The 12,124-nt window shown below is 52.0% G+C and overlaps 6 protein-coding genes across 6 annotated transcripts; all 6 read left to right on the forward strand.

The window, feature by feature from the left end:
- Nucleotides 1-64: 64 nt before the first annotated feature.
- On the forward strand, nucleotides 65-460 carry DQ04_05231000 (hypothetical protein; the record flags this gene model as incomplete). Its single annotated transcript, XM_009314059.1, has 1 exon — nucleotides 65-460. The coding sequence occupies one exon, from the start codon at nucleotides 65-67 to the stop codon at nucleotides 458-460; it is 396 nt and encodes a 131-aa protein (XP_009312334.1).
- A 1,506-nt stretch (nucleotides 461-1,966) lies between these two features.
- DQ04_05231010 (multidrug resistance protein, MATE family) lies at nucleotides 1,967-3,568 on the forward strand (the record flags this gene model as incomplete). The annotated part of the gene is made up of 1 exon (XM_009314060.1): nucleotides 1,967-3,568. The coding sequence occupies one exon, from the start codon at nucleotides 1,967-1,969 to the stop codon at nucleotides 3,566-3,568; it is 1,602 nt and encodes a 533-aa protein (XP_009312335.1).
- Nucleotides 3,569-4,355: 787 nt separating this feature from the next.
- DQ04_05231020 (3-methylcrotonyl-CoA carboxylase) lies at nucleotides 4,356-5,726 on the forward strand (the record flags this gene model as incomplete). The annotated part of the gene is made up of 1 exon (XM_009314061.1): nucleotides 4,356-5,726. One exon carries the CDS (start codon nucleotides 4,356-4,358, stop codon nucleotides 5,724-5,726), a length of 1,371 nt encoding a protein of 456 aa, XP_009312336.1.
- Nucleotides 5,727-6,006: 280 nt separating this feature from the next.
- DQ04_05231030 (NAD(P)-dependent steroid dehydrogenase protein) lies at nucleotides 6,007-7,227 on the forward strand (the record flags this gene model as incomplete). Its single annotated transcript, XM_009314062.1, has 1 exon — nucleotides 6,007-7,227. The coding sequence occupies one exon, from the start codon at nucleotides 6,007-6,009 to the stop codon at nucleotides 7,225-7,227; it is 1,221 nt and encodes a 406-aa protein (XP_009312337.1).
- A 293-nt stretch (nucleotides 7,228-7,520) lies between these two features.
- DQ04_05231040 (oligopeptidase B-like protein) lies at nucleotides 7,521-10,238 on the forward strand (the record flags this gene model as incomplete). Its single annotated transcript, XM_009314063.1, has 1 exon — nucleotides 7,521-10,238. One exon carries the CDS (start codon nucleotides 7,521-7,523, stop codon nucleotides 10,236-10,238), a length of 2,718 nt encoding a protein of 905 aa, XP_009312338.1.
- A 50-nt stretch (nucleotides 10,239-10,288) lies between these two features.
- On the forward strand, nucleotides 10,289-12,124 carry DQ04_05231050 (hypothetical protein; the record flags this gene model as incomplete). Its single annotated transcript, XM_009314064.1, has 1 exon — nucleotides 10,289-12,124. A coding segment is annotated over one exon (1,836 nt), but the record flags the coding sequence as incomplete, so codon positions are not given.

The raw sequence follows: 12,124 nt of genomic DNA on the forward strand, positions 1-12,124 counted from the left end.
CGGGCCGCGGCGCTCGCAGTGACCCGCCGAGGGGGTGTGGGGTGCCCCGGCGCGAAAGCGAGCCATGCCCTCCCCCTTCTTGAACCAGGCTGGAATTATTGCGTGTGGAATTCCGGTCGTCGGTGGCGCTGGGGTGGGTGGGTGGTTGGGGGGTGCTGGCTGTAGAGGCGGCGGTTCGCCAACGCAACCGCATCTGGCGTGCTTGTGTTCTTGCGCTTTTGGGGAACAGAAGCCGTCCTGGCCTACTTGTCCCGCGCCTCGTTCTTTGCAACGCATGCGGCGGCGCAGCGCAAACCGCAGCCGCGTGCGTGCCCTGCGGCGCTGTGGGTCCAATGGTGGGTTCTGTTGTTTGCGGGGTGTCGGCGTGTTGGTGTTAAAGGGGCTTGCTTGGAACGCCGTGGGGCGTGACGGGGGGCCCGCGAAGATAGAGACTTTGGGCGGCCGGTCGCCGTGGCGGTGAACGCCCCCCTGGCGTTTTTGCCGGCCAACATGTAAAGCGCCAGATTTGCCGTCGCAGCTGCGCAATATGGATCCTGCGGCGCGTTGCGCCCTCAATTGGGCAGGGACGCCTGTTGCCAGATCGTGGTGCAGCCGCCCGGGCGGCGCAGGGCCTTTTTAGCCGGGGCGCCGGCCGGCCCGCCTTGGGGGTGTTTTAAGGGTGGCGCCGCTTGGGTTGTTGGCGGTGGCGCCCTCGGGCGGGTGCGCCGTAGGGCTTGGGCCGCTCATTGCGGTGGCGTGTGTCGTGGTCTTCCGCGCGGGAATTCCATCCTGAGAGGCTGGTCGTCTTCGTGTGGTGTGATGGCGTGTGTTGCCAGTTTTGCGGGAATGTTTTTGTTTTTAGAATTTTTTTTGTCTTGTAGAATCNCGGATGGTTTGGCCCCATTTCTCGATAACCTGTTGACTTTTTAACTCATTGGCCGCAAAAGTCGATAACGAAGGTGACGGGTTTTTTGACGGCGGTAGGTACACTTAGAGGTCCCCAGTGGGAAATGTGCGTGTGGTGCCACCCCAGGGGGCAATGAAACTACATGGTTGTACCGGCCAAGAAAGATGTGCAGTTTCTTTGTTTATTAATTTTTTGCGATTCAATGAAAGTCGTATGGGACAGTGTAGTCTTCGATGTGCGTTTCGCATGCAGGGGACGGGGGCGTACTATTCCAAGTGCAATATAAGTGACATTGCCAGGCACACGATACAAAGTGCGCGTTACAGATACAATAAAGGCTTGGAGAGAAGATACCAACCATGACATTTTGTCCTTTATTGCCAATAGACCATATATAAAAGTTTTCTGCTGCGATAGATGTGTCTGCGTGGCGATCTGGAGACAACAATAGATTGGGGAAGTTAAGGAAGCAAAAAAGATATTCTGCCTTCATCTTGAATGTGGTGGCGCTCCGTAGCAACTGGGACTTCTACATAGCCTTCCTTTTCTTTGTTTGATTTACCTACAGTGGAGTTATTTTTGTGTTGCCTTTGCAGTGCGGGTGCTGATAACAAAATGACCATTGTCAAAAGGGGTATATTTGTTCACAAGCTCTGGCATCTTGCGGTAGGAATGGTCTGGTATCTCACGCTGCTACAGTGCTAACACATCAATACATATTTGATCTATTTATGTTTTCAATTACAGCCCGTGACAAATTAGGTAAGTTTTGAAAGCCCACCCAACCCAACACTCTCTGCTTCCGCGCAGGAGGCGGGTTAAGGACGCTTTCAGCTCTTTCTTTTCGTAAGTCGTAAATAAACTGCAAAGGACAATCCTCGATTCTTTTTCTCTTGGTATGTGGGGCGGTTTCTCTTATCTGAAGAAGAACGAAACAAAGCACGCGTTGAAAATGAGAATATTTTACTCTTTCTTTCTTTCTGTCTTTAGTGAAAGTAAGGCACAGGTTATTCATTATATTTATTCCTTTGTCTTTTTGTGAAATATAGGTTTGGTGAGGACCAAGAGTGGGATGGAATCATGGGAAAGGATAACGAAGTAGGTATGGGATCGACCGGCAACAACGCTCAGGAGTGGTCTTCCACGTACCCGTACGGATCTGCCAGCCGCTGCCAGAAGCATACTGAACCATTCCGCAATATAGCTCTTGAAATGAAGTCCACATCGAATGAAGATGTGTTGGAAGACGGAGAGGTGTACATTAGTGAAGATCATAACGAGGAATACTCATTGAGCTGGGTAAAGGTTGCTCTTGCTTTAATTCCTTTGGCCACACCGTCTGCTGTAAGCATTGCATTGACCTTTGGCTTGGCGGTTATTCCACTGGCTTTCATAGGCTCTGTGTTGGGTGACAAAGCTCTTACTGGTGCTTCTGTGGGATATTTTATTATTTCGATTGTTGCTCAGTATCCACTCTGTGGCCTGACCTTTGCGATGGACGCGTTTTGTTCACAAGCATATGGCAGAGATCCAGAGAGTGACGAACAAGGGGTTATCCTTCAACGGGGAGTGCTGGTAGGTATTGTGTTTGTGGTGCCTGTGAACATTCTTCTTCTTCTGTGTCAGCAGATTTTGCCGACAATATACGGAGAGGAGATTGGTGCGGTTGCGTGTGACTTTATGAAATTTGGGTTTTTATTCATTATTCCATTGGTGACGTTCACTGCGTTTTCGAAGTTCTGTCTCAATCAGCTTAAACCGCAGTTGCCGATGACTGCTCTTATAGTGGGTATTATTGTCACCCCTTTGACTCAATACTTACTTGTGAAACGAGGCGTCCATGGCTCCATGCTAGGAATGGTTTTGTCTGCTTGGACACAGCTTCTGGTGATTGTGTGTTTGACATTGTGGGTGGAGCCAACTCGCCGAACCTTTGGAAAAATCCGTATAAGGGAAGTATTAGACTGGGATGAATTAAAGGAGTATATTCTTCTTGCACTTCCCAGTTCTCTTTTCGTCGCTGCGGAGGCGTCAGCCTTTGATGTTGCTGTGCTACTTGCAGCCACCTTGGGTACTGCGGAGGGGGCCGCATTCTCTGCGACCCTCAACTGCCTTTTGATTTTTGTTTCGCTTGCCGGAGGTATGAGTACCGCGGCGTGCGCTAAAATCGGAGCGAGCCTGGGTGCGCAGCTTCCGCGGTGCGCATGGCAACATGTTGTTGTTGCTGTTGCCTGTGCTCTTGCCGTCTCTTCATTAAACGGTATAATTATGTTTGTGCTGTTTGATCCAATTCTCAGCCTGTTTGGAGTGGGAGAGGCTTCACTGGCGGCAGCCCACACGGTGCGTTGGGTGGTTCCGCTTACTCATGTGGCTGACAGTGCACAGTATGTTTTTCAAGGGGTCTTTAGCGGGATGGGACACAATAAAGATGGGGCACGAATTTTGATTACATGTTTGTGGGCCATTGGGTTTCCATTAGAGTTGCTGTTCACTTATGCATTTGGCTGGGGCATTTCTGGGATTCTTGGTGGGCTGACGATTGGACTACTCCTGGAATCGCCAGCAATGCTTTGGTACGTGAGGAATGTAGATTGGGAGCAGCTGGCCAAAGAAGCAAGTGGTTACTCTGAATGTGTGCAGCTGGAAGAGGACCCGAGAGTGATGGACCTGGAAAACCTGTGAAAATTATTTCTATCATGTGTCTGAAGCACGCAGAGAAAGGAGGAAGGGGATGGAGTTTTGGAACAATGCTACCCAGTTTGATGCCAAGTGCCAGGGGAAGAACAAAACCGACTTTTTTTTCAAAAAAAAAATAAGAGCAAAAAAATTGAGATTCAGGCATTGCGAATGATGAGACGGCGAGTCGTGTTTCAGAATAGAGCGAAAAAAAAAATCTTTGGGGAACTCCCTTGCGTGGCTATATTCCGAGCGACTTGGCATTTCTGCGAATATGAAGACATTTCTCCTGAGAAGAGTGTGCACGAGCAATTAAAAGGAAGTTATGGAAAAAAATGTGTGGCCCAGGGGGAACTTGTTGGGCAACTGCTTTCCCAGATGATACTTCAATCTACATATTCGGCCCTTTTTACTAACTGCTAAAAGAAAACAAAAAAAAATAGCAAAAAACACACACGAAAAAGATTGAAAACAACACAAGCTTCTGTAACGCCGCGTTACTTGCATCGATATCCATAAAATTACCATTATGAGTAAAGTTTTGAATATACCGCTTATTCCGTGGCTGCTGATAGTTTTCTCTCTCTCTCTCTCTCTTTCTTATATATATATATACATACATACATATATATATATATGTCTGCGTGCATTGACGGACTGCGTTGTGGCGAGAGCCGATGCTTGTAGGAACACCGATTTCAGAGGTCTCGATCAAACTCTTTCTTTTCTCTTTTTGCTTTGTTGTCTTGACAAGGGATATTTCCCCTTTTTCGTACTAAAGGCTTTTCTGGCAATGGTTGACAAACCGAGGGCGCAGCCTTTGATAGAACAACTAAATGGGTTGCTCATTGCGTGGTCTAAGAATGAGAAATCGGCGGAACTTGCGGCTCAACTTGTTAATTTGTACTTCCGCTTCATGATAACTGTTCACCACGACCTTGTGATGCAGGAAGATCAGGGCGCTCTCCAGGCGACCGCGGCGTGTATTTCTGTGTGGGAAATGTTGCACTTTCACAGCAGTTTATTTGGGCCACTCCGTGGGTCCGCAAGGGCGTTTGTTGTGAGTCTTCTGACTGCATTGTATCCCAAAGCGAAGGATCGCCGCTGCTTGTACCAGCACGTGGGTTGTGTTGGTGGCTTGGGATCCCCACGTGTTCCACTCACCACCCATCTTCCTATGAGCGCGGAGGTGATGAAATGCATAAGCGGTGAAATTGACGAAACTGATGCGTATGACAACATTGTGGCTTACGTGCAAAACACCGTGTCTGCAGAGGAGTGCATCTTCGGTAGTCCTTCAGTGAATGAACTAAAGGAAAAAGTGAAAACATTCACGGAGTCTGTTCTTCCACGGATTTATTTTGCGAAGGACAAGAGCAATACGGCGTCTGTTGGCAAAATATGCGATAACGCGATAATAATACCATTGACTGGAGAGGCGTCCTCACCAATGCGTTCATACGATGTACTGCAGCAGACCATCTGGAAGTACCTGGTCCTTCTGCATGCTTACAGCCCCGAAGACCGAAATTCATTGGGAAACTTCCTCACAACTTCTTCGTGGTCACAGAGGAGTGTGTGTCTAGCGGATGACTTGAAGGTGACATACGCTACCTTTGTGGGCCCATTTGTCCATGAGGCCGCTGTTTGCACTTCTCTCATGCCCTCCGTCGCGAGTGACGCGGCTGATAATACTCCAATGATTCATCCACGTCTACTGGAAGTGCTGTTGCAAAAAGAGAACTCCTCAGAGGATTCTTCACTAGCTGGAGAAAACCTTACAGAGGCGTTTATCCCCGATCGACTCACTAGACGAACCGTTAGCATGGCCCACGCCACGGCAGCAAGTATGCGGGAGATGCTTGTGGAATCTATTCCACAAGAGATTGCATTTTGCGACGAAAGTGCCTCATGTCGTGATTGTGACAAACTGACACAGCTGTGTCGCGGTGCTGTACTCTCACCAGTGGTGCAGGACACTGGTTCTGACGGCTTATCGGACCGTGCTATGAGGCGTATGCTTTTTGACCGGAAACGAAGGCGCGATGACGATTTTTACGAAGGCCCTGTGCTTTTACCGGTTGCCTCGAGCCTTTCCGAGATGCTTGATGAGAAGGTGACGAAAAAGTCACTCTCTACTCTGGAGCGCATTGCTTCCTCCTGACTTGATTTGAGCGGTGTAGCGAAACTTCTTCCCGTTTATCCATTTGCATGGTTATATATATATATATATATATATATCTGTATATATGGTTGTAGGTGGTGTCTCTTTGTCTCTTTCTCTCTCTCTCTGCGTGTCTTCAACCGTCTCTTTCATTCATTTCCTTTTCCTTTTTGCCCTCTCTGGTTTGAAGGATCATACACAAATACCATCTGGATAAATTGTTATCAACGAATTATTATTTACCCTTCTCTTTTCGCCATTCACACAATCTGTGAAAGCGATGCCACCGAAAGTACTTTGCCCTGCACTATCCCCAGCACAGCGCAAGGCGGCCTCGCGGGAACACCCACCAGTTCCAAAAGTTTGCGTTGTTACAGGTGGCACAGGGTTTGTAGGTATGCGTCTCGTGGAGATGCTCGTGGAACGAGGTGCAGAGCGGGTTGTGTGTTTTGATATTGTTCCGGTAGAAAAGGTAGTTAGCGTATGGCGGCATCCGGCCATAGAGTACGTCGTTGGCGACATCGCCAACTATGATGATGTTTCCAAGGCAGTCAAAGGGGCAGACTGCGTCTGGCATCTGGCAGCCGCAGTCGGGCCGTTTCACCCACAGGAGTTGTACGATAAGGTCAACTACGGAGGCACAGTGAACGTCATCCGTGCATGCAAGGAGTGGGGAGTGCATAAAATTGTGATGAGCAGCTCCCCGTCCACACGCTTCAAGGGGAGCCTCTTCCATCGCCCATGCGTGGATGGCATGACAGAGGATGAAATGCCAAAATTGCCCTTGAATGCGTATATGCAAATGTACGCAGAGACCAAAGCAAAGGCGGAGATGGCTGTGACGGCTGCCTGCTGTGACGATCTTCTTGTGGTTAGCGTGGCGCCCCATCAGGTGTATGGGCCTCGCGATAATCTGTTTCTTCCCAACATGCTCGAGGCAGCAGGGACAGGCAAATTGCGTATTTTCGGTTCTGGTGAAAATCGTATCTGTTTCACTCACGTCGACAACTACGCACATGGCCTTATTATCGCTGAGCGGCAACTTTTCAAGGGGTCGCAGGCTTTGGGAAAGTTTTACATTGTGACGGACGGCCGCACACACCCAGAACCTGATGCCTACTGCATCTTCTGGAAAGAGCTCGACAAGGCCGTGGTGGCGATGGGATTCTCGTCTATTCAGCAGAAGGTACACTACAACTTTTGGTTCTTGTATCTGGTGGCTCTTTTCGCTGAGGCGCTTGGATGGCTTATGGGACGTGTCTTCAAGCTGAACGTGTTCAATGTGTTTGTGCTAACAATGCACCGGTGGTTCCGAATTACGGCAGCAGAACAGGAACTAAAGTACGAGCCGATCATTCCGTTCCGTGAGGGCTGGGATGATACCATCTCATGGTTTAAGGAGAATTGGCTACCCACCTTTGAGAAGCAAGACAAGTCGTGGTTCGGGTTGGCGAGGCGTTCACAGCAAAAGATTGACATTCAGGCACGGAAAAATCAATAGGCATGCTGTGGCCCTTTAGCTGCCACTTCTTTTTTAAAAAAATCTTCTTTGCTTTCTGTTATTTTGTCTTCATGTCTGGGTTCGTCTCTAATGTTGCAGGCTCAGCGCTGTCATGTGTGTGTGTGTGTGTGCTGCCATTGTCCGTGGGGCGTACGGACTTCTCCCTCGTTACTCCCTCCCTCTCTTTCTTTCTTCGTCTTCGTTTTGTCCTCCTGTTTTCCCTGCTGAGAGATCGGAGTGTAGCTGCGAGTGCGCAAAGCAGGTGTACGTGAGTGTGTGGAAGGTGCAGAGCCATGGCCGCGTTGTACCCGTGGGTGCCGGCGTCCAACGCTGCGTACACACTCGCTCGGCGCGTGGTGAACCGCCTCACCCCCCACACACGCAACACGTACCCGCTGCCCATCTTCGACGGCCCCTTGCCGGCGGAGGTGCCGGAATCCCTCCTCCTGCACGGGGTACGCGCTTCGCCTGACCCGTTCAAGTACATGGAAGACCTCTTTGACCGGCGCACGCAAAGTTACGTGCGTGCGGAGCAGCGGCACTTTGCGCTCATAGACGCCAAGATGGACTTCAAACACTCCAAGGCTCGGCTCTGGGCGGAGCTTGACGCGAAAGTTGTTATTACAAGCCGCGAAGGTGGCTTTGACAAGGGTGAGGAGCGCATAGGCGACTACGTGTATTTCACCCGCGTGGTGCCAGGGGGCGATCCCAATGCCATTGGTTTTTATCGCAAGCGCTTCGGCGAAGTGGACCTGCTCGCGGAGGATCTTATCAACCCCACCACGCTGCAGCAGCAGTTTGGCTACGAGAAATGCAGCGTCGGCATCTGCCGTGTTTCACAGGACGGAAGGTACCTCGCCTACACACTATCCGTAGAGGGTGGCGACCGGTACATATGTCACGTGCGCAGCCTCGACAACGCAAGTCTGTTCCACGTAATACGTGGGCGCAACATTGTAAGTATCGAGTTTGGCGCAGACAACCAGTTCTACTTCACTGAGTCAAATGACCTTAACCGACCGTACATGGTGATTATGCAGGAGATACGCCCAGGTATCTTGCCACCGCCGGTGGAGCTCTACCGCGACGACGATGAACAGTTCTTTGTGGATGTGCATAAGACGAAGGACAATGCGTACATTGTCATTACTTCAGACTCCAAGGTGAAGAGCAGCGCACGAGTGGTGCCCGCCTCGTTCCCAAAGATCTCACGAGACCTGGAAGCTTTTTTTCCCGACGGTCGCCCGGTGGAGATTGCCAGCAAGGAGAGCTGGAGTTGGCTTGAGCACTACAAGGGACACTTCCTTATGGTCGTGGCCGATCGTGGGCCTAACTACCGTGTCGTTTACGCGCGAGAGGAAGTGGTGCTCAAGTATGGCAGGAGCGCAGAGTGGAAAGAGCTCATTCCGTACCGCGATGATGTGCAGATTGTAGACATTGACCTCTTCGAGGATCGTATTGTGCTGTACGAGGTCCACTTTGCCTTTGAGCGCATTAATCACATTCGTATCATAAAGTGTGACAAGGGCCTTGACGATGCGGCGCGGCAGAACCGCGGGGATGATATGGTGCTCCACTTCCCTCCGCTTGCCTCTGTCACGCCTGGGTTGAACAAAAATTTCAACCAAGATTCTTTCAGCTTCGTGTACAGCAATATTTGTCAGCCGAGCAAGGATTGCGTGTTCAGTTTCGAGAGCAAAATGACCGCAGAGAATAGCCGTTTGTGCGCCCCTGAAGCACTCTTTACACAGCGTCAGTCAGAGCAGTTCACACCGTGGGACTACATGTGGCCCTACAGCATTTACCGCGACCTGTGCATCTCCGAGGACGGCACAGAGATCCCCATCACTATTTGTCACCGGCGCGACACCTTTGTGCAAGAGGCGACCGACTTTGAAGCGCAGCCCAACACGCCAAAGCACTGCCTCATTTATGTGTACGGTTCTTACGGCGAGGTACCCTCTATGCATTTCCAACTCGCTCCCTACATGTGGATGCTGCGCCGCCGCTGGGTCGTTGCCTTTGCGCACGTGCGCGGTGGCGGCGAGCTACCTAACTGGGCAGAGCAAGGGAAAGGCAAACAAAAAATTAATGCCGTGCATGACTTTATTGCTTGCTGCGAGCACATGGTGAAGATGGGTTACACAAAGCCAGAGCTCATGGTGGCGGCGGGGAACAGCGCAGGGTGTGTGCCCATCGCGGCCGCCATGAACATGCGTGGTTGTGGCCTATTTGGCAACGCCCTGCTGCGTGCACCCTTCCTCGATGTGGTTAACACGATGCTAGACCCCGATTTACCGCTCTCGCTGGCGGAGCGTGACGACTGGGGCGACCCGCTGCACCGCGCGGATGACCACGCCCGGCTGCTGCAGTACGACCCGTACCACAACATAAACGACCGCGTGACCTACCCGGGCATGATGGTCTCCGTCTGCCTCGACGACGATCGCGTGCCGCCGTGGAACGCTCTAAAGTACGTGGCGAAGCTGCGACACCAGCGACTGCGTAAAGACATCGATCCTGTCGCCCGCCCGCTCGTGCTTCGGGTGCGGAACAGCGGCGGTCACTACACCTGGGGCGACACGGAGAACATCTGCGAGGAGCTGTCCTTTCTCTGCTCACAGCTCGATCTCGAGGGGCCAGGGAAGGTGCTGAACGACATGGATATCATGACGCACATGCACAACCTCACAGCCACTGGCGCAATGGACCACGACGATCAGGAGAAGGTCTTCCTCAAGTGGGACAACTGGGAGCGGGAGCGCATCGACTACCACGTGAAACTGCACAGCTTCAATTGGGAGCCGAACTTTCGAAAGATCAAGGCCGAAAAGGAGCCATTCTTTTGGGTGCCAACAGACAAAGAGATGGAGCAGCGCAAGGTGGACGAAATGTTCCAGGCAAGGGAACGTGACGCGCGTGAGCAGGGGAAGAACGAGGCTAAAACAGGCAGTACAGGACGTGCCGCAGGGAGAAACAAGTGGGCAGAGGAAAAGGACCGGGAGTCGTAGCGGGAATGATGATGATGGTGGTGGTGGTGGTGGTGGCGGGGTGATGCTGAATGTGTCAGCGTTTTGTGAGGAAGCAATGTTCCGGCAGCAATTGCTTTGATGATGTTGTGGGCTGCAGCTGCAGCAGCACCGTTGTCGATTTTTCTCATGCAGTCTCTCAAGTTGTTGACACACTTCAGTGCTCTTTCTTTCTTTTCTCTCTCTCTCTCTCTCTCTCTCTCTTCCTTTGTTCGGACTTGCAGGTGTGCCATCTAATGAGCAGCCCTTGGAAGATCCTTGTTCGGCTCCACAGCGTGGTGAACATACCCAAGGACGTGTGCGTTGGCAATAGCAGCAGCAGCACCAGGCACGGTGATACACGCGTCTTCTCTGTCATTGCTCGTGCCGTGGCAAGCGAGGGCGCTCTCCTCCCTGACTGTGCAGAGATGCATGCCGAGTTCACGACGCACGACATTGTGCGCACCCCCGCCCCCACCGCAACTGTTGCTGATGGCAAAAATGATCTCTTGGAGGTAAAGCTTGACGGAAGGGGTGAGCGCAGCGCCGCCGCCACCGCTGAGTGGCGAATACAAACGCCGACGCTCCAGATACTGTTGCTCGTGAAGGAGCGGTGGGGTTCAGTAACAACCCCAACAACAACCATAGAAGCAGAAGCACCAACAACGACAGGAGTTCGCGTGGCCGGCGCGTGTGCCCAGAATCTTGTTTGCGACGTTGCTGATGTGGTGCAGCGTCGCAAACTTGTGACACATATTGTGGGAACTGAAATGGGGCAAATCGGTATCTCCTTTGCGGTGGCGCCGTCCGACAAGGCCGGCTACGAGCAGCGCCTCACAGAGTTCCTCTCACGCCACAACCCGAGCAGCCTGCACCTCATAGAGAGCGTTGTGCGCGGCATCCCGGAGGTCGACACCTTCACCAAGCTGTACCGCAAGTACGGTGTTGTTGACTACGAAAGACGTGTAACGGACTTCTTCCGCGTGTACGGCCGCGAGCACGCGGACCAGATACCAACACTGCTGCAGCAGTGGGAGAACCGGGAGGAGGAACTTATGCACAACCTCGTGCTTGACAACGGCCCGGAGCCGGACGCTATCGACACCGTTGCACGCCTCGAGGCATTCGTTAAGACATACGGCATCACAACAGCCACGCCAGACGTGGCGCGTGCGGTTCGAGAGTTTGGTGACAGGCCGAATGATCTCTTTGCGGCGCTGACGGCGAGGTACGGCGCAGAACCGGACCCGCGCAGCTACTTGTACCCACTGACCTTCTATAAAATAATACCGGAACTGCAGCAAAAGCAGAAACTAGAATCTCGCGGCTCCACCTTGCTGCAGGCTGCGCCGTCCAGGTTGGGAGCACCAGAAGGTACGCTGTATACAAATGAAATGCACCAGCCAGAGAAGGATCAGCGCCAACCCGATGTACAACAGCATCAACTGCCAAAACCTACCACCACGGCTGTACCCCGTTTTGATTCGATGTCAGCGACAACAAACACCAGCGCTCCCACCGCCAACAAGGCAGTCCTCAACAACAAGAACAACATAAACACTAGCAGCAGCTCGGATCTTTCGTGGGATGCATTCTGTGACTCATTGCTACGCTGTGGCAAGGTGACGTCGGATGTGTATTACATGAGTGAGGGGGAATTCTGCAATATGGTAGATGAGATGGGCTACAACAAGCCCGAACGAGACGCGCTGCTCCACCAGTGGGAGCTGCGACTGCGCTCCGCTGTGCGGGAGGAGAACCTGACCCCGGGCGACGCCTATTACGACACCGCCGCCAAAGAGGTGCTTGATGTGGTGGGGATGCAGCAACTCAACCTGGAGGTGGTCAGTGTGACGACGGCCGCGAACAGGGAGCATGCCAGTTGCTTT

The sequence above is a fragment of the Trypanosoma grayi genome, assembly GCF_000691245.1.
Source record: "Trypanosoma grayi strain ANR4 Tgr_523_V1, whole genome shotgun sequence".
NCBI lineage: Eukaryota > Euglenozoa > Kinetoplastea > Trypanosomatida > Trypanosomatidae > Trypanosoma > Trypanosoma grayi.